The sequence below is a fragment of the Salmo salar genome, chromosome ssa03 (genome assembly GCF_905237065.1).
Source record: "Salmo salar chromosome ssa03, Ssal_v3.1, whole genome shotgun sequence".
Taxonomy (NCBI): Eukaryota; Metazoa; Chordata; class Actinopteri; order Salmoniformes; family Salmonidae; genus Salmo; species Salmo salar.
This window is the reverse complement of record NC_059444.1, coordinates 28,661,960-28,684,064: the sequence shown is the minus strand read 5'-3', so window position 1 is coordinate 28,684,064 and position 22,105 is coordinate 28,661,960. Positions and strand designations below refer to the sequence as shown.

At 43.0% G+C, this 22,105-nt stretch overlaps 1 protein-coding gene across 7 annotated transcripts in view; it reads right to left on the bottom strand.

The window, feature by feature from the left end:
- The window catches only part of LOC106599252 (histone-lysine N-methyltransferase 2C), a 146,666-nt gene that overhangs the window by 7,755 nt on the left and 116,806 nt on the right, over positions 1 to 22,105 (bottom strand). For 4 of the 7 annotated variants that reach the window (XM_014190382.2, XM_014190385.2, XM_014190386.2 and 1 more), the window contains 15 exons: positions 16,827 to 16,991; positions 15,619 to 15,748; positions 15,239 to 15,386; positions 14,555 to 14,742; positions 14,198 to 14,337; positions 13,509 to 13,848; positions 11,501 to 11,640; positions 10,159 to 10,284; positions 9,439 to 9,981; positions 8,598 to 9,207; positions 8,202 to 8,338; positions 3,680 to 3,822; positions 3,391 to 3,565; positions 2,282 to 2,398; positions 2,067 to 2,140 (listed from right to left, as the gene is read on the bottom strand). In XM_014190382.2, the coding sequence (XP_014045857.2) occupies positions 2,067 to 2,140; positions 2,282 to 2,398; positions 3,391 to 3,565; positions 3,680 to 3,822; positions 8,202 to 8,338; positions 8,598 to 9,207; positions 9,439 to 9,981; positions 10,159 to 10,284; positions 11,501 to 11,640; positions 13,509 to 13,848; positions 14,198 to 14,337; positions 14,555 to 14,742; positions 15,239 to 15,386; positions 15,619 to 15,748; positions 16,827 to 16,991 (3,176 nt within the window). The remainder of the gene's footprint in view (positions 1 to 2,066; positions 2,141 to 2,281; positions 2,399 to 3,390; positions 3,566 to 3,679; positions 3,823 to 8,201; positions 8,339 to 8,597; positions 9,208 to 9,438; positions 9,982 to 10,158; positions 10,285 to 11,500; positions 11,641 to 13,508; positions 13,849 to 14,197; positions 14,338 to 14,554; positions 14,743 to 15,238; positions 15,387 to 15,618; positions 15,749 to 16,826; positions 16,992 to 22,105) is intronic. The other 3 variants (XM_014190384.2, XM_045714703.1, XM_014190383.2) reach the window with 3 other exon arrangements.

Here is a 22,105-nt window from a genome sequence, read left to right as displayed (position 1 = left end):
GCAGCGTATATCCCGCTAGCTGAATATCCATGTCGTCATTCAGCCACGATTCCGTTAAACATAGGATATTACAGTTTTTGATGTCCCGTTGGTAGGATATTCGCGATCGTACCTCGTCTAATTTATTGTCCAATGATTGCACGTTGGCGAGTAATATTGACGGTAACGGCAGCTTTCCCACTTGCCTTCTGCCCGTCCTCACGAGGCATCCCGTTCTGTGTCCTCTGTACTTGCGTTTCTTCCTCTTGCAAATAACGGGGATGTTGGCCCTGTCGGGTGTTTGGAGAATGTCCTGTGCGTCTCGCTTGTTGAAGAAAAAAATCTTTGTCTTATCCGAGGTGAGTGATCACTGTCCTGATATCCAGAAGCTCTTTTTTGCCGTAAGATACGGTTGCAGAAACATTATGTACAAAATAAGTTACAAATAACGCAACAAAAAAAACACATAATAGCACAATTGTTTGGGCGCCCGTAAAACTGCTGCCATTTCAACAATTCAAGGTATTGGAGCGGCCATCACAAAGCCCTGACCTCAATCCTATAGAAAATTTGTGGGCAGAACTGAAAAAGCGTGCGCGAGCAAGGAGGCCTACAAACCTGACTCAGTTACACCAGCTCTGTCGGGAGGAATGGGACAAAATTCTCACAACTTGTTGTGGGAAGCTTGTGGAAGGTTACCCGAAACGTTTGACCCAAGTTAAACAATTTAAAGGCAATGCTACCAAATACTAATTGAGTGTATGTAAACTTCTGACCGACTGGGAATGTGGTGAAAGAAATAAAAGCTGAAATAAGTAATTCTCTCTACTATTATTCTGACATTTCACATTCTTAAAATAAAGTGGTGATCCTAACTCGTCCTGACACGTTCATTACTATGGGATAGCTGGAGATCAAATTTAAATATTGAAACAATGTTGCAAATGTCGAAGAGACAGTCAGCAACGTTTATACAAACCTCCGCTGTTGAAAACTAAATGTTAGTCTAAAGGAAATGTGAGATAATGTCTAGATGCTTTAATTAGTGGAGATCAGGTTTATAAATTGCTTGGCTGACGAGACAGTGGATTGCACAGTCAGACGGCACAGAGAAAATAGACATTTTAACATCATAGGTTGAGCCCATGGTTGGATATCATAAGGTGAATGCATCAATTTGTAAGTCGCTCTGGATAAAAGCGTCTGCTAAATGACGTAAATGTAACTTGTAAAATAGACACCGGCTGGAATGTGGTTTTAACCAATCAGCATTCAGGATTAGACCCACCCATTGTATAAAGTACTTTAATCATATGAATTCAATTTGTGCCAATACCAAAACTTTTCCCAAATAGACCAGACATGAGCATTCTAGTTTATCAAAAGCTGTTTCTGCACCGAGAAATAAAACATCCCAAGGAGCTGTTGTTTGTGATGAAGCATTTAAGATATGTAAAAGTCGATTGGAGATTATACGAGGATAAACGCTTTTTAACAAACCTGCTTTGGTCCGTGTGGATCAATTTGGGTAAGTAAGTATCGAGATATGACAACATTGAGGAAAACGGTTTAATATCTGTGTTTATAAAAGATAGGGGGCGCTAATGTGAACACTGGGTGGCATCCTTACCTTACCGAAATTAGTGCCATGTTCACATCTCTGCTAAAATAACCTTTGTGAACGGCTGTATAAATCATTACGAGAAATAGTGGACCTAATTGAATCAAAAATGTTGGATAGCATGAATTATGTGGTAAAAAACTAGCTGAGCAACCAGGGGAGAAGGGCCTTGGTCAGGGAGGTGACAAAGAAGGTGCTTCAACAAAGTACTGAGTACAGGGTCTGAATAGTTACGCAAATGTGATCGTTCAGGGTTTTTTTTTTTTGTGTAGATTGATGAGAGAAAAAAACAATAACGTAACAAAATGTGGAAAAAGTCAAGGGGTCTGAATACTTTCCGAATGCACTGTACATACTGAGCCCTGTGAATCATTGCACAAACCTCCTAACATTGAGTGACAAATAAATCAGGTAAGGTTAGAATGTGAATCAGGTTGAATGTGACTATGTAAAGAAATATGCTTACCTTGCCAGACCTCCTGTCTGACTGGCATCAACAACACGTTCACTGTCGATGCGGAACATGAACACTCCACGATTCTGTAGAGGGGAAAGTAACCACTTAGACCAACTGAGTCATCAGATGATAGAATACAGCAAATATGTATTATTCAGCCTTCACAACATAGTAAGTACAGTTACTAGAGCCTTAAGTAAAAAATAAATAAATACGATTTGCACCTGAGACTTGTAAGTCCTTTGCTTCTTGATGGCCACCTCGTTGCGGAGGACGGTTCCATTGTATTCAATCACCATGGTGTTCTTCTCTATGTCCCTGGCTGCATACAGACCCAGGCCCTGTGGACACAATAACCAGAAAATGTGTCTACAGCACGTTCAACAGTAAGAGTCCCTTTACTCTCATGCTGTCATACTTCAGTCTTATATTCACTCTGCTACTTAAGAACAGGAATACAAGAGTGCTGAGTAGGGTTGGGCGGTATCTAGATTTTCATACTGTCATACCATACTGGGGTTTTCACACACAAAACTATAAGCCAACATGGATCTTGATCCAAGAAGGGATTGAATGTCTCTGCTGTAACCAAGAAGCATGATCTTACCATCTAGCCACTTAGCTAGCCAGTTAGCAAAGCAAAGGCATAGCTGGAGCCTAGGCTGGATATAATTTATTTGGCACATCTACAGTGCCGTGAAAAAGTATTTGCCCCCTTTCTAATTTTTGCATATTTTTTACACTTTATGTTAGCACATATTCAACCAAAACCTAAATGTTAGATAAAAGGAACCCGAGTTTTCAAATAACAAAATAATGTGATACTTATTTAATTAACAAAGTTATGCAAAACCAAAATGGCTAAAAAGTAACACATTTCACGTTTTAGAATGGCCTATTCAAAGTTCTGACCTAACCCCACTTCATGCTTTAAAGAACCCACATATGTCGCTGAGTTAAAGCAGTTGTGCATGGAAGAGTGGGCCAAAATTCCTCCACGGTGACGTGAGAGACGAATCAACAACTACAGGAAGTGTTTGGTTGGAGTCATTGCAGCTAAAGGTGGCACAACCAGTTAGAGTTTAAGGGGGCATTGGGTGTTGCAGAACCTTGTTTATGAAATAAGTATGTAATTGTTATGTTATTTGTTCACTCAGGTTCACTTTCTCTCATATTTGGTTTTGGTTGAAGATCTAATTACGTAGAGAGAATTTGAAAGGGGGAACATACTTTTTCACAGCTCTTAACTTAGTTATAAGCAGTGGCGTAGCATGCACCCCCCCGCAGCCCAGGCCTAGTGCTGAACTTAGAGGATCATGTCCCCTAGACCCACCTGGATCTTGGAAGCAGCGAGATAGACGTTGGCCCTCCACTCACTCTTCATCCAGCGGTACTGAGAGGACCTGTGGTGCACCGTGGGGGGCTTGGTGTAGGGGACGCCTCCCTCCCCCTGGGCTGTGTTCTGGCACCTGGAGGTGGTACTGGTGTTTCTGGATACTGGCTGGGGCCTAGGAGTGAATGTGTGTGTGCATGTGTGTATATTCTGTTATAAAGATAACTTGTGCTAAACCAAAGTATATTAAATCCACAGAGTTGAAACAATGTTAATTCATCCACAATACCTTATGACAACGGCAGTGAATGGGGAGCTGGTTTTGGGCATGGCGCGGGCGCTGCCAGAAGGGTTGAAGATCAGGGGCAGCTCCAGAAGAGGGTTACGTCCATAACGGAAGGTGTACCTGTCACAGGCCTCCACCCCTGGGAGCTGGAACAAAACCAGCAGCACAGGGAAATGAGACTGGAACACTCCTCCTCACTTCAGTCTCTACAATAGAGGGCGACCGATTAATGGGCATGGCCGATTAATTAGGGCCGATTTCGAGTTCTCATAACAATCGGTGATCGGCCTTTTTGGACGCCGATTATGGCCGATTACATTGCAATCCACAAGGAAACTGTGTAGCAGGCTGACCACCTGTTATGCGAGTGCAGCGTCAAAAGGACATTGTGGCTGCAAGGAGCCAAGGTAAGTTGCTAGCTTGCATTAAACTTACCTTATAAAAAACTATCAATCTTCACATAATCACTAATTAACTACACATGGTTGATGATATTACTAGGTTAACTAGCTTGTCCTGCGTTGCATATAATCAATGCGGTGCCTGTTAATTTATCATCGAATCACAGCCTACTTCAACTTCGCCAAACGGATGATGATTTAACAAAAGCACAAAGCCGAAAAAAGCAATCTTTGCACAAATGTACCTAAACATCAACACCTTTCTTAAAATTAACACACAGAAGTATATATTTTTAAACATGCATATTTAGTTAAAAGAAATGCATGTTAGCAGGCAATATTAACTAGGGAAATTGTGTCACTTCTCTTGCGTTAGGGTATATGCAACAGTTTGGGCCGCCTGGCTCGTTGCGAACTGTGAACTAATTTGCCAGAATTGTACATAATTGTAACATAACATTGAAGGTTGTGCAATGTAACAGCAATATTTAGACTTAGGGTTGCCACCCGCTCGATAAAACAAGGAACTGTTCCGTATTTCACTGAAAGAATAAACGTTTTGTTTTCGAAATTATAGTTTACGGATTTTATCATATTAATGACCAAAGGCTCGTATTTCTGTGTTTATTACATTATAATTAAGTCTATGATTTGATATTTTATAGAGCAGTCTGACTGAGCGGTGGTAGGCAGCAGCAGGCTCGTAAGCATTCCTTCAAATAGCACTTGACTGTGTTTGCCAGCAGCGCTTAGCAATGCTTTAGGCACAGCACTGTTTATGACTTCAAGCCTATCAAATCCTGAGATAAGGCTGGCAATACTAAAGTGCCTATAAGAACATCCAATAGTCAAAGGTACAGTTGAAGTCGGAAGTTTACATACTCCTTAGCCAAATACATTTAAACTACATTTTTCACAATTCCTGACATTTATTCCTAGTAAAAATTCCCCGTCTTTGGTCAGTTATATCACCACTTTATTTTAAGAATGTGAAATGTCAGAATAATAGAAGAGAGAAGATTCATTTCAGCTTTTATTTCTTTCATCACATTCCCAGTGGGTCAGAAGTTTACATACACAAAATTAGTATTTGGTAGCATTGCCTTTAAATTGTTTAACTTGGGTCAAACGTTTTGGGTAGCCTTCCACAAGCTTCCCACAATAAGTTGGGTGCATTTTGGCCCATTCCTCCTGACAGAGCTGGTGTAACTGAGTCAGGTTTGTTGGCCTCCTTGCTCGCACACGCTTTTTCAGTTCTGCCCACAAATTTTCTATATGATTGAGGTCAGGGCTTTGTGATGGCCACTCCAATACCTTGACTTTGTTGTCTTTAAGCCATTTTGCCATAACTTTGGATGTATGCTTGGGGTCATTGTCCATTTGGAAGACCCATTTTCGACCAAGCTTTAACTTCCTGACTGATGCCACAATTTTCCTCCCTCATGATGCATTCTATTTTGTGAAGTGCACCAGTCCCTCCTGCAGCAAAGCACCCCCACAACATGATGCTGCCACCCCCGTGCTTCACGGTTGGGATGGCGTTCTTCGGCTTTTAAGCCTCCCCTTTTTCCCTCCAAACATAACTATGGTCATTATGGCCAAACAGTTCTATTTTTTTTTCTTCATCAGACCAGAGGACATTTCTCCAAAATGTACGCATTTTGTCCCATGTGCAGTTGCAAACCGTAGTCTGGCTTTTTTGTGGCGGATTTGGAGCAGTCGCTTCTTCCTTGCTAAGCGGCCTGTCAGGTTATGTTGATAAAGGCCTTGTTTTACTGTGGGCACAGATACTTTTGTACCGGTTTCCTCCAGCATCTTCACAAGGTCCTTTGCTGTTGTTCTGGGATTGATTTGCACTTTTCGCAACAAAGTACGTTCATCTCTAGAAGACAGAACACGTCTCCTTCCTGAGCAGTATGACGGCTGCGTGGTCCCGTGGTGTTTATACTTGAGTACTATTGTTTGTACAGATCAACGTGGTACCTTAAGGCTTTTGTAAATGATCCCCAAGGATAAACCAGACTTATGGAGGTCTACAATATTTTTCTGAGTTCTTGGCTGATTTCTTTTGATTTTCCCATGATGTCAAGCAAAGAGGCACTGAGAGTGAAGGTAGGCCTTGAAATACATCCACAGGTACACCTCCAATTGACTCAAATAGTGTCAATTAGCCTATCAAAAGCTTCTAAAGCAATGACATCATTTTCTGGAATTTTCCAAGCTGTTTAAAGGCAGTCAACTTAGTGTATGTAAACTTCTGACCCACTGGAATTGTGATAGAGTGAATTATAAGTGAAATAATCTGTCTGTGAACAATTGTTGGAAAAATTACTTGTGTCATGCACAAAGTAGATGTGCTAACCAACTTGCCAAAACTATAGTTTGTTAACAAGAAATTTGTTTTAGTGACTCCAACCTAAGTGTATGTAAACTTCCGACTTCAACTGTATATGAAAAACAAATGGTAAAGAGAGAAATAGTCAACGCGTCATAATTCCCATAATAACTACAACCTAAATACCTAAACTGGGAATATTGAAGAACTGTGAATATTGAACCACCAGCTTTCATATGTTCTCATGTTCTGAGTAAGGAACTTAAATGTTAGCTTTCTTACATGGCACATATTGCACTTTTACTTTCTTCTCCAACACTGTGTTTTGCATTATTTAAACCAAATTGAAAATGTTTCATTATTTATTTGAGACTAAATTGATTTTATTTATGTATTATATTAAGTTAAAATAAAAGTGTTCATTGTTCATTCCAGTATTGTTGTAATTGTCAAATATATATATATATATAAAAATCGTCTGATTAATCGGTATCGGCCTTTTGGGTCCTCCAATAATCGGTATCGGCATGGAAAAATCATAATCGGTCGACCTTTAGTCTACAATATATACTGAACAAAAATATAAAATGCAACCATTTCAAAGATCTTACTGAGTTAGAGTTCATTTAAGAAAATAATCACATTGAAATACATGTATTAGGCCCTAATCTATGGATTTCACATGACTGGCAATATATATATGCATCTGTTGGTCACAGGTACCTAAACAAAAAAGGTAGGGGCATGGATCAGATCACCAGTCAGTATCTGGTGTAAACCACCATTTGCTTCATGCACCGCAACATCTCTTTCGCATAGAGTTGATCAGGCTGTTGATTGTAGAACGTTGTCCCACTCCTCTTCAATGGCTGTGATGCTGGATATTGGCGGGAACTGGAACATGCTGTCGTACAAGTCGATCCAGAGCATCCCAAACATGTCTGGTGAGTAAGCAGGCCATGGAAGAACCTGGACATTTTCAGCTTCCAGGAATTGTGGCTAGATCCATGTGACCGTGTGAGGTGATTGCGGCGGATGAACGGCACGACAATGGGCCTCAGGATCTCGTCACGGTTTCTGTGTACATTCAAATTGCCATCGATAAAATGCAATTGGGTTCGTTGTCTGTAGCTTATGGTCTGCCCATACAATAACCCTACTGCCACCATGGGGCACTCTGTTTACATCAGCAAACCGCTCGCCCACACGACACCACGCAAGTGGTCTGCGGTTGAAAGGCCGGTTGGATATACTGCAAAATTCTGTAAAACTAAGTTGGAGTGGGCTTATGGTAGAGAAAATAACATTCAATTCTCTGGCAACAGCTCTGGTGGATATTCCTGCAGTCAGCATGCCAATTGTTCGCTCCCTCAAAACTTGAGACACCTATGGCATTGTGTTGTGTGACAAAACTGTACATTGTAGAGTTGCCTTTTATTGTCCCCAGCACAAGGTGAACCTGTGTAATGATCATGCTGTTTAATCAGTTTCTTGATATGCCACACCTGTCAGGTGGATGGATTATCTGGTCAAAGAAGAAATGCTCACTAACAGGATTTTAACAAATTTGAGCACAAAATTTGATTGCATGATTGTATTTCAGCTCATGAAACATGGGACCAACACATGTGGCGTTTACATTTTTGTTCAGTGTAGTATGGTGTGAGCATTTTAAGAGTCGCTCATCTAAATAGCTAGCTATAGACATCTGTAGTATTATTTGAGCATTGATAATTTAGTATAAATCAGAATTGTTTGTATATAATACAATCAGAGAACAGATACAAACCGATTCAGTGATCTTGGTGACTGCAGAGACGGTGAGTCCAAACAGGTCCTCTCCCTTCAGATAGACAGGGAAGAGTTTCAGAGTTCCTATTTCAGTCCTCTTGTCAGCAACTGGTCCAAGGACCTTATCCCACACTCCTGATAAGACAGGAAACAGCAGGGTTATGGATCATAATATGGGACTCCTACAGAACACATTTACTGTAGTAGAAGAGAATCTGAAAGGCAAACTGAACAAGACAAGCCTAGTCCAAGCCAACCCAGATACATGAATGGCAGAGGCTACAGCCATAAACAAGGCTAAATCTAAGCATGTCATAAAACCAATCTAGCTAGCCCACCTTTAATAGACAAGCCTAATCTAAACGAGCCTTAAGACAAATCTAGCCCAGCCCACCTTTGGCGGTGGAGTCAGTGAGGACCAGGTCCTTGTACCCCTGCTCGATGACGCGGACGCGGAACTCCGGCTGCTCCTCGCTCTCCTCCACAGAGCACAGGTAGCGGCAGCGGCGGTTGCCATGGCGCATGCTCCAGTAGATGCGGCAGGCCTCGTAGCCCACGGGGAAGATAGCGGAGGTCGAGTGGAAGGCGGCCATCTGGGACGGGGTGAGCTGACCCACGGCGTGGAGCACCAAGCTGCCCACTCTGAAGGTGTAGCCCAGCTCGGGCTGCTGTACGGCGCTGGCCATCTGCCTCACCTCGTCCCTCTGGACGTAGACGCGGCGGAACACAGCGAAGCAGCGCAGCTCGTGCTCCAGGACGAGGCTAGAGCCACCGTGGGCGGAGCCAGAGCCTCTGGGCCTGTGGGCGTGGCACAGCATGGTCTTGTCCTTGAAGAAGGTACAGTGTGCCTGCAGGGCGCAGGTGAAGTGGTAGATGTTGGTGCAGCGCAGGCGGTGGCAGCCGCTGGTGGCGCCCATCTGTTGGCAGTAGGCACAGCGGACCGCTGAACCCCGCCGCAGCGCAAGCTCCACGTTGATCAGGGCGCCTGCCTGCGTCTCGTACACCTGCACAACAGAACAATGTTAATAATACATACACAACACAACTTTAATAAAAGGGTCACAATTGTAGTGGTTGGTATGGCGGTTAAGATCTGAAACTAGCAGTCTTCTCCCCGTTAGCCAGTTCTGTTCCCCACCCCACTTTTTTATTTATTTATGTTTTTAACGCCCGACCGAGGACATGAACCTTGCGGTTACCCGTCCACCACCTCGCTTAACTTCTGGGTTACCTACCTCGGTGGACCACAGGGCACAGTTGAGGTGCACCCACACGTCCAGGTCCAGGTTGAGGAGGCGGGCAGGGCCGTCAGTGACCCCGTCCCCCAGTTGGTGACAGAAGCAGCAGCGGCGCTGGTCCCTGAGACTGGCCCCGGGGCGGAGAGACGCTCCCAGCTTCCTCAACAGCTCGTCTATCTGGTTCTCGTCAGGGAGCTGGGAGCTTCCTCTGGGCACCACCACCTGCACTGTCCACTTCCTCCAGCGGAGACCCTTGTGTCTCTTCCCCTGGTGCCAGCCCTCCTGGTGAGCCCTGGGGCCCCGCGCCTTCAGTTTCACAGTCACTTTGATGGTGTCTGACTTGGCATCTGTCTTAGGGATCTTAGGGGTGTCGCTGGCTGGGGGGAAGGGAATGGGTGGAGTAGAGGGAGGGGACTGCTTGGGCTGGAGCTGGGCCAGACAGTGGACATCCAGAGAGGACATGTTGTTGCTGTACTGGTGGTGGGCTTTAGAGAGGCTCTCTTTATGGTCTGAGTCTGGACACAGGAGGGCCACAGAGTCCTGCAGAAGACATGAATGACAATAATTGAATGTCCTGCAGCAAATAATAAAAGTTTACCATTTATATTTGACACACCGGTAGAAAAACAGGATACAACAAGTACTGTATACAGAATATCTACACTGGTCAAGAAAGTCAAAAATAAATTGCCTCCGGGAATCAATAGAAACACAAACCTTAGTATCTGTAGTATTTATGGCCTGTGAGGAGGAAGAGGAGGAGGTGGAGGCAGAGTAGAGGAGGAAGCAGCTGTGGCTGCAGAATACCAAGTTCCCCTCGGAACGCAACAGACCTTCCTGTTCCTGAAGAGAGAAGAAAGGCATGTCAGGAGATGGCGTGAGGAAGAGAGAATGAGGTAATAATAATCCATTATATTTATCCACATTTCAAGGACACAAAGCTACTTTACAATTGTAGAAAGAAAGGGACAGTTTGGGATTTTGGCAATGAAACCCTTTATCTAGCCTACCTCCCCAGCGTCAGATGAACTTGTGGATACCATTTTTATGTATCTGAGTCTAGTATGAAGGAAATTAGACTTAGTTTCACGAGCAATTGTTATCTTGCATTAGCACAATGAATGGAAGTCAACAGGAACAACTAGCAGGCTAGCTGTTACCATAGACTTCCAGTCATTCAGCTAACACTAGTTAGCAATTACGCTAATGCAAGTTAGCAACTTCCTTCAAACTGAACGCAGATGGTATCTACAGGTATCTATGGCATCTACAGGTTCATCTGACTGGGGAAGTAGATAAAGGACCTCATTGCCAAAATCCCAAACTATTCCTTTAAGCTCATAATCAAAGTGAGACATCAAAGGTCAAATCAATTCCTATACATAAACCATTATCGATACTAAAAGGGCTTATTAAATCATCATCAAACAGCTCCGATATTCAGATGAATCAGGGTTTAACCATTTGTGAGCTCCCAGACTGCAGTCTAAGGGCATGCTGCCGCTTAACCCACTAATTGCACTGAGATAGATTTCACTACAATGGGGGGGGGATTAACATAATTAGAGGCTCTACAGTACGTGTGTGTGTGTGTATGGACATAATGTTCTTGGATGTGTGTGTGTCTGTTTGCATTCATGCTCGTGTGTGTGTGTGTGTGTGTGTGTGCGCCTAAGGGCATAATGTGGATTAATCTAACGTTTGAAGTGAGGTCTGAGCCTCTAGTCATGACCTGTCTGTGCTCTCCTGCCCCCTGGGTAATCCATGGCTGACTGGTGGAGAGGAGAGCTTTTACTGGGTTGGCCAAGAAGATAGTTAACCAATTCATGTAGATCATAGCTTGGTTGGGCAACATCCAACAATGTGATTGATCAAATGATCTATTTTGACCGATCATGTGGACCATTAGATTGATATAGATACGATTATCTAATGTGGACCGCCACAAGATTGATGTTTCTATGTATCGCAATAGACAACCGTCTTTGAAATGTATGGAGTTCAGCGCGATTAACACGTAGCACAACTTGACCACATGAAAGCGCTGGCCGTACGTTACCTGTTTGTTCACTGGAAGGTCTTTGATGGACTTGCAGACTCCATTTCCCAGCACCACCACCTTGCAGTGACAGCACCACTGGGGCTTGGAGCCTGGGCTGCCGGGGGCTTTCTGATGGGTGCCTCTGACTGCAGCTGGACCTGACGCACAGCAACAGTACTCAAATAAGACAACAGTACTCAAATAAGACAACAGTACTCAAATAAGACAACAGTAGATGCTTGAACAGGCCAGAGCAGCACAACATGGCTTAGTTCAGCTCTATTATACTGAATAAAAACATAAACGCAACATGCAACAATTTCAAAGATTTTACTGGGTTACAGTTCATATGAGGAAATCATTCAATTGAAATCAATAAATTAGGACCTAATCTATAGATATCACATGACTGGGAATACAGATATGCATATGTTGGTCACAGATACCTGATAAACAAATGGGCTATGGATCTGTTCACGGTATTTCTTTGCATTCAAATTGCCATCGATAAAATGAAATTGTGCTCGTTGTCCGTAGTTTATGCTTGCCCATACCATAACCCCACCACCACCTTGGGGCACTCTGTTCACAACTTTGACATTGGCAAACTGCTCACCCACACGATGCCAGACACGTGGTCTGCGGTTGTGAGGCCGGTTGGACGTATTGCCAAATTCTCTAAAACGACGTTGGAGACGCCTTATGGTAAAGAAATAAACATTACATTCTCTGACAACAGCTCTGGTGGACATTCCTGCAGTCAGCATGCCAATTGCACTCGCCCTCAAAACTTGAGACATCTTTGGCATTGTGTTATGTGACAAAACTGCACATTTTAGAGTGGCCTTTTATTGTCCACAGCACAAGTGGCACTTGTGTGATGATCACGCTGTTTAATCAGCTTCTTGATATGCCACACCTGTCAGGTGGATGGATTATCTTGGCAAAGGAGAAATATTCACTAACAGGATTTTAACAAATTTGAGCACAAAATTGTATTGTATTTCAGCTCATGAAACATGGGACCAACACTTACATGTGGCGTTTACATTTGTGAAAGAAATAAGCTTTTTGCGCGCATGGAACATTTCAGGGATCTTTTGTTGCATTTATATATTTGTTTCTCTTACTGCACAAAAGGAATAGGTTTATTACTTCAAATAAATGAGGGGCGCTCTGCTGCGGTCTTGTTTTGGACAAGCTATACATTTTAAGCGCCTGATTTTTAAAAAACATTTGAGAAGGCAGCTCGTCATAACATTTGAGAAGGCAGCTCGTCATAACATTTGAGAAGGCAGCTCGTCATACTTTATGACCTTAAATGGGCATGATGCTAATTGTCTTAGATGAACCACACAACTGGTCAGGACATAAACAGCTCCTAATTATAAGACCGCCAAGACAATTAACACCAGGGGTGTCCACTTTCCTGTTCATCTGGCTGTTTGTGGTCTACGGCTCTAGACAAACTGACCACATTCATTAGGCCCGTGGTCTGACACTTTGACAGCAGCGCTAAGCAGGTGTGTGTGTGTGTGTGTGCGTGCGCGCACCAGTGAGGTCGGGGCCCAGGAAGGATGATTAGTCAATTTTATTAGCTGTGCGGATCGTTGTGTTAGATCAATATGGACAGCCTTCACTTCCTGGTGGGCCAGACACACACAGCATTTAGGCTGCAGACAGAAGGGTAATGATGCACTGGACGAAGAAACGGACAGTTTGTAAACATTGTTAAAAGAGGCTAAGTATGCCGATGGACGATGAGTGGGAAAACAATTAGATAGAGATGGCTCTGTTGTCTTGTGCACTTCTAGGTGCAGTGACATCGTGCTTAAAAAACAATATTATATTATTCATATCAGAAAAATAATTCAAAAAAACAAAAACAAACTGGTCTGGACGGACATGAATTTCGTCAGTGTCTCATTTCAAGACGAGCTCACAAGAGCAGCAACATCTCCCCTGTTATGTCAGTATTTGGACATAAGGAGGCGATAAGCTGCAGGGATGTAGCCCAGTCTCTCACCTGGTCCGTCAGAATGGAAGCGGATGTGCTGCTGCGGATGTCCCTGCTGTTGTTGCATCATCATCCCCTGCTGTGGTCCTCCACCTCCCCGGGACCTAATGAGCTGGCCTGGGGCTCCTTGAAGGTGCGGGCCCCCCATGTCCCCAGCACCACCACGGCCCGGGTATATCATTGGGGCACCCAGCCGCCGGTGCTCAAGATCTCCCTGGGGGCCCCCCCTCAGGCCGCTGAGCATGGCCAGGGGCCCCCTATCTGGGCCAGGGGGGCTGCTGACCTCATAGCTGCTGGGGATCTTCACACACAGCAGGTCTGAGATGGCTGCTACCACACCAGTGACGTTCTGGGAGGGGGGAAAAAACAATGTCGTAAAAATGTATGTAACGGCTATTGCCAGTCAAAAGCCAATGGCAGAGATCGAGAGCAGTGCATGACGCGCAGACAAAGAATTGGCTTCAGCTTCTACAATTAAACCTGGTGAGATTTGAATCTTAACATATCTAAACAGTAGTGTAAGGACTGAGAGGAAAAAAGGGGAATAAAAAATTTGAGAGGAAAAAAGGGGAATAAAACTACTTCGAACTACATTGTTTAAGCGGTTAAATAAAAATAAAAGGATCTAAACCATTTCCCCCCATGGTGACATTCTCTGAGAGCAGGAGGAAGTGAAGCCAACAGAACAGAACCCTGACCTCTGCGGCAGCTGGTCTCAGGGTGATGGCTACAGACACCAGGCCTGGCTTAGTGTCGTTAGATGCTGGGCCAAAATGGGAGCCGAAGAACATCCCAGAAGGCTCCGTCTTGAGCTCAGTCTTCAGCCTAACCTCTAACCCTACAGGAAAAGTAATAAACACATCCGGAAAAATATTTTAAAGGATATTTCATTAATACTTAGTCCTGTCATTGATACTGTAAAGCAGTTTGTGACAAAGTAATGTAAACAGGGCTTTATAAATAACCTGATTGATGATGGAGTACGTATAGTAGTTAGAAAGGCACATCTCTGTTTACAGTTTATTTCCAGTTTAAACAAATGACCAAAATGTTACCTTTCCCCCATGGTGCGGGAAGCATGGGGAGGACGGGGGAGAGACAGGGGGACCGAGGCTCCTGCTTCACCAATGACAGGTTTGGGTAGCGGCTGATCTCCATGCCAACCACACTTTCAGGAGACGAGGACGGGACGAAACTGTCTGGTGTGTCCCGATCCTTACAATGCTCTTGTCCCAGCCTGTTGCTGTGACAGAGAGGAAGGGGGTTGAGATAAAAGTTTGTTAGGATTTACACAAAAATCATTGCATTCACAATTCTAAATTGTCTTCATCGGAATTTCCTAAACTGAGAACATTGTGAAGAGATTGTTTTGGAGTCTGAAAGCTTGTTTGGTATATCTACAGCCTAGCCGGAGTATCCAGATAAAGGAAAATGCATGTTTGACGAATAACCTATTTTCACAAAAATATCATTGCATTCACAACTGTAAATTGTCTTGAGGCTTCCCTAAGGTGAGAACATTGTGTAGAAATTGTTGTGGAATCTGTGAAAGCTTGATTCACATACATGTACCCAGATAGAGGATAATGCATGTTTTTCGACAAATACCAGTATACCATTTGTGTCTACTGTCTATGAAGTGCAATTCAATTGAATCTTTATTGTCCCAGTAGGGAAAATCATTTTGTGGTCAAGTATTTACAGAATATAGTGTATTCACAATGACAGGCATTCCTTACCTGAGTTCCTCCTGGTTGTTGTGAGGGGGCGTGGGGAGGGAGGCTGGCACGTCCACAGTTTTAGGTCCCTGAGCGATGGCCCGGGCCAGCAGGTCCTCCTCGCTCCTGAATGGAACGTGGAGCGGCTTGGGGACGAGACCTTTAGACACTTGAAGAGGAACATATGAATGAGACATTCAGATTGGTCCTAACCATATAAATAGAATCCCTTGACATTAATGTCAAATGTTTGTTCTAGGAGTTAGGCTTTACGTCTACGGGAATGTCTGCTCTAGGAATGCTTTGTCTAGGGTCCTAACAGAAATACACAGCATGACACTATATATGAGCAACACAGGAATATGCCATTAAACCCTAGTCATCCCTGTCCCAGTACTCACCCATAGCAGCAGCTTTGCTGGCCAGTTCTTCTGTAGTGGCAAAGCCATTGATCATCTTCTGTCGGTTCACAGGTGGAGGAGTCGGAGGAAGGGAAGCCGGCGGGGTGGGGGGGTTGCTCAGATTGTTCTGCTTAGAATGAACAACCCAAGGAATACATGTCACCATACTACAGCAGGGAGGGATCTAGCATATCGCAGAGTGGTCTCGTGCTACCACAAATCACTGCTTCAAAAAGGCACCCTTTAACTACATATTAATAAAACCTGTGCCTGGGGCTGGTCTAGTGGGTAGTGCCACCGCCTTCAGCACATACAGTATGCAGTACATGTTTGCGTAGGATCACTCCATCTCCCCTTAGCTCATTCAAAGTCCAGTTGAATACAAAAACGAGAGTGGTATTTTAAATTAAGATGAAAAGATTTAACTTTGGTTGGTAGGCATGGGCAGTATCCAGACTGTCATATCTTCATACCTACCTTGTGCCATACCGGGATATTCTGTAATACCGGCGCTGTTTTCAAACCCCACTTATACTATGTAATCGGAAGGTTAGCGATGCTAACAAGTACATGTAAAATCCCATAGAGAATGCTAATGAGCGCACTGAACATTTTGTACAGTTTCTGACCTAAAGAATACAAGTAACTCAAAAATGCTACTCATAGTTCGCTGCACGCACAAAACAAATACTAGCCAGCAAGGCTCTTGATCCAGGAGGGATTCAATGCTGTTACCAAGCAAATGCTTGATTTTGGAAGAAGCTAGCTAACCACTTAGTCAGATAGCTAATTAATTACTAAATTAGCAAACCAAATGTGCAAATGCAGAGCATTTAGCACATTTTAGACAATTAAGTTAATAGTTATCAGATATCTAGCTGGCAAACATTTAGTTGTGGATTCCATACTGTAATTAGATCACCAAGGCTCCGGTCTCTAGTTTTCTGCTTGTAAACAAACACCACATGACATGTGACTGGGGACTACCGTAAGCTTCATAATAATGTAACAGGTAACATGAAGAATGCAATGTTCTTTATCGCCTAATATATTGCACAAGTTGACTGCAGGTATTTACTTAAAAAGTAGCTACAAATGTAATAGTTTCAACGGTATTGAAAAAACGTCCAGTGTTTTTTTCCAGATACCCCGGTATACGGTATATAGGGAATACCGCCCACGCCTAGTGGTTGGAGCTGAGGCCTCACCTTGTAGGCTAGCTGGGAATAGTAGTCTGAGACTCCGTCCAGAACGGCGCTACCGAAGGTCCCAGACAGATGGTTCTCCCCGTTGAGCTGGCCACTGCCATAGGGGGCGAAGTGGGCAAAGTTCACACCTATCAGGGGCTCTATGAGGGGCAGAAGGGACAGCTGCTGTAGGAGGAAAGAGAGAGAGGAATGGAAAGATGGGAGAAAAAGGGAAGAGACATGAGGTGTAACTATTTATTGACTTAATCCTTACTTTACACGGTTTGCATTCAGTAGAGCACACTGTAGCTAAACTTCTTGAAACAAAAAAATAGTCCCTCCCTGTTTCAGTTCTTTTTTTTCTGTTTGGCACCTAATAAAACACAAAACATTTTCATTTACAGCAACAACCTGGGGAAGCCTTTCAGCCAGGGGAAAGGAGAGGGTGTGTAAGGACTATTTGACCAATAAGGAGAGTGATGGAGTGTTGCATCAGATGTCCTGGCCTCCACACTCCCCCGACATCAACCAAATTGAGATGGTTTGGGATGAGTTGGACCGCAGAGCGAAGGAAAAGCAGCCAACAAGTGCTCAGCATATGTGGGAACTCCTTCAAGCATTCCAGGTGAAGCTGGTTGAGAGAATGCCAAGAGTGTGTAAAGCTGTCATCAAGGCAAAGGGTGGCTATTCGAAGAATCTCAAATATAAAATATATTTTGATTTATTACTACATAATTCCATAGGTGTTATTTCATATTTTTTATGCCTTCACTACTATTCTACATTATAGAAAATAGTACAAATAAAGAGAAATCCTTGAATGAGTAGGTGTTCTAAAACTTTTGACCGGTACTGTACAGCGTTGCATAACTCCGTAACCCTGATTGAGTGAGTGAGCTGTTTTGTCTTGTAGTAAGGTGGTGCCTGCCTGTATTTCCTTAAACCTTTATGCAATTGAATATAAAATATCCCTTTAAGCATGGTGAAGTTATTAAGTACACTTTGGATGGTGTATCAATACACTACAAAAATATACAGTTGAAGTCAGAATTTTACATACACTTAGGTTGGAGTCATTAAAACTCATTTTTCAACCACTCCAGAAATGTCTTGTTAACAAACTATAGTTTTGGCAGTCGGTTAGGACATCTACTTTGTGCATGACAAGTAATTTTTCCAACAATTGTTTACAGACAGATTATTTCACTGTATCACAATTCCAGTGGGTCAGAAGTTTACATACACTAAGTTGACTGTACCTTTAAACAGCTTGGAAAATTCCAGAAAAACATGTCATGGCTTTAGAAGCGTCCGATAGGCTAATTGACATTATTTGAGTCAATTGGAGGTGTACCTGTGGATGTATTTCAAGGCCTACCTTCAATCTCAGTGCCTCTTTGCTTGACATCATGGGAAAATCAAAAGAAATCAGCCAATACCTCAGATTTTTTTTTATAGACCTCCACAAGTCTGGTTCATCCTTGGGAGCAACTTCCAAACGCCTGAAGGTACCACGTTCATCTGTACAAACAATAGTATGCAAGTATAAATACCATTGGGCCACGCAGCCGTCATAACACTCAATAAGGAAACGCGTTCTGTCTCCTAGAGATGAACGTACTTTGGTGCGAAAAGTGCAAATCAATCCCAGAACAAAAGCAAAAGGAACTTGTGAAGATGCTGGAGGAAACAGGTGCAAAAGTATCTATATCCACAGTAAAACGGGTCCTATATCGACATAACCTGACAGGCCGCGCAGCAAGGAAAAAGCCACTGCTCCAAAACCGCCATAAAAAAAGCCAGACTATGGTTTGCAACTGCACGTGGGGACAAAGATCATACTTTTTGGAGAAATGTCCTCTGGTCTGATGAAACAAAAATAGCACTGTTTGGCCATAAGGACCATCGTTATGTTTGGAGAAAAAAGGGGGATGCTTGCAAGCTGAAGAACACCATCCCAACCGTGAAGCACGGGGGTGCAGCATCATGTTGTGGGGGTGCTTTGCTGCACGAGGGACTGGTGCACTTCATAAAAATGGATGGCATCATGAGGTAGGAAAATTATGTGGATATATTGAAGCAACATCTCAAGACATCATTCAGGAAGTTAAAGCTTGGTCGCAAATGGGTCTTCCAAATGGACAATGACTCCAAGCATACTTCCAAAATGGTTTAAGGACAACAAAGTCAAGGTACTGGAGTGGCCATCACAAAGCCCTGACCTCAATCCTATAGAAAAGTTGTGGGCAGAACTGAAAAAGCGTGTGCGAGTAATGAGAACTACAAACCTGACTCAGTTACACCAGCTCTGTCAGGAGGAATGGGCCAAAATTCACCCAACTTATTGTGGGAAGCTTGTGGAAGGCTACCCAAAACGTTTGACCCAAGTCAAACAATTTAAAGGCAATGCAAACTTCTGACCCACTGGGAATGTGATGAAAGAAATAAAAGCTGAAAGAAATAATTCTCTCTACTATTCTGACATTTCACATTCTTAAAATAAAGTGGTGATCCTAACTGACCTAAGACAGAGAATTTTTAACTACGATTAAATGTCAGGAATTGTGAAAAACTGAGTTTAAATGTACTTGGCTAAGGTGTATGTAAACTTCCGACTTCAACTGTAGGTGTCCTTCCTAACTCAGTTGCCGGAGAGGAAGGAAACCAGTCAGGGATTTCACCATGAGGCTAATGGTGACTTTAAAACAGTTAGAGTTTAATGGCTGCGAAAGGAGAAAACTGAGGATGGATCAACATTAGTTACTCCACAATGCTAACCTAAATGACAGCGTGAAAGAAGCCTGTACAGAATAAAAATATTCCAAAACATGCATCCTGTTTGCAATAAGGCACTAAAGTAAATCTGCCAAAAATGTGGCAAAGAAATTAACTTTATCTCCTGAATACAAAGCGTTATGCTTGGGACAAATCCAACAACACCTCACAGATTACCACTTTTCACACTTTCAAGCATCATGTTATGGGTATGATTGTCATCGGCAAGGACTAGGGACATGTTTAGGATAAAAATAATTGACTCAAATCGGCTTGAAACTCTATGGTAAGACTTGAAAATGGCTTTCTAGTAATGATGAACAACCAACTTGATAGAGCTTGAAGAATTTTAAAAATAATAATGTGCAAATATTGTACAATCCAGGTTTGCAAAGCTCTTAGAGAGATGTACACAGAAAGACTCAGTTGTAATCGCTGCCAATGGTGATTCTAACATGTAATGACTCAGGGTTCTGAATACTTATGTAAATTAGATATCTGTATTATTCAATTTTCAACAAATTTGCAAAAATGTCTAAAAACATGTTTTCTTCATTATGGGGTATTGTGTGTAGATAGGTGAGTAAAAAAATAGATTTCATACATTTTAATTTCAGGCTGCAACAACAAAATGTGGAATAAGTCAAGGAGTATGAATACTTTATGAAGGCACTGTCTGTGAAGTGAGAGGAATGTTCTCTAGTGGTGTAAAACTCCCTGCAAAATTCCATAATTACCTCAGATATATGAACACAAATAGCACCACTCCAATTAACATGCCTGAGGTATTATTCACGGTTTCAACTCTGCTGTGGTGGCTATATGTTTAGTTGGAAGTCTGTGTAATTTGTCCTTGTTTATGGTTTACAGCGATTATCGGGTATTTCTAATTGAAGTGTGTTTTGAAAGCCTAGATTTCCCATTAAATTCATTTTCTACAATTATTCTTCCCACATGGGAATAAAACCGTGACAGCAATTACTTATCAAAATGACAGTAATTTAACTTTGACAAAGCACCGAGTAAATTGTAACTCTAAAGAGCTGGTTGACGGTTTTATAATAACCTTTGGTAAGAAGAACATTATTATTTAAGTCTCATTTATCAATGAGATGCACACAGTGTAGCAGCACCCAGTCAGTATTCAACGACAATTTGTTTCAATGAACATCATTTTCTACATTTCATATATGGTTCTATGCCATCAAACTGTGGATTGCAGTATGCAAATCAGAAATCAGTTTCTATTCCATTTAACTACAGCCATTTATGAAGACATTATATGATCAGACTTAATCAATGAACAGCACCATGGGGGGCAGGGGGCAGAATTTGCTAGTCCATAATCACTATATATATATACACAAAAGTATGTGGACACCCCTTCAAATTAGTGGACTCTGCTATTTCAGCCACACCCATAGTCCATAGTCCCACCTTTCCAACAAGTCAGTTTGTCAAATTTCTGCCCTGCTAGAGCTGCCCCGGTCAACTGTAAGTACTGTTATTGTGAAGTGGAAACGTCTAGGAGCAACAACGGCTCAGCCGCGAAGTGGTAGGTCATACAAGCTCATAGAACGGGACCGCCGAGTGCTGAAGCGTGTAGAAATCATCTGTCCTTGGGTGCAACACTCATTACAAGTTCCAAACTGCCTCTGGAAAGGAACGTCAGCACAAGAACTGTTTGTCGAGAGCTTCATGAAATGGGTATCCATTGCCAAGCAGCCGCACACAAGCCTAAGATCACCATGTGCAATGCCAAGTGTCGGCTGGAGTGGTGTAAAGCTCGCCACCATTGGACTCTGGAGCAGTGGAATCGCATTCTCTGGAGTGATGAATCACACTTCACCATCTGGCAGTCTGACGGACTAATCTGGGTTTGGCGGATGCCAGGAGAATGCTTCCTACCCCAACACTAGTGCCAACTATCAAGTTTGGTGGAGGAGGAAATAATGGTCTGGGGCTGTTTTTCATAGTTCGGGCTACAGCACACAATGACATTCTAGATGATTCTGTGCTTCCAACTTTGTGGCAACAGTTTGAGGAAGGCCCTTTCCTCTTTCAGCATGACAACGCCCCCTTACACAAAGCAAGGTGCAAACATAAATGCTTTGTCGAGATCAGTGTGGAAGAACTTGACTGGCCTGCACAGAGCCCTGACCTCAAACCCATCGAACATCTTCGGGATGAATTGGAACGCCGATTGCGAGCAATGCATAATCGTCCAACATCAGCGCACGACCTCACTAATGCTTGTTGCTGAATGGAAGCAAGTCCCCGCAGCAATGTTCCAACATCTAGTGGAAAGCCTTCCCAGAAGAGCGGAGGCTGTTAAGGCAGCAAAGGGGGGAATAACTCCATATTAATGCCCATGATTTTGGAGTGAGATGTTCGACAACCAGGTGTCCACATACTTTTGGTCATGTAGTGTATGTGGCTATAATACGTGTAATGGTATCAGCATACACACACCAGGGGTACCGTCCTATCCTATCTGTAATTAGTTAGCTCTGTGGTCAATGCAT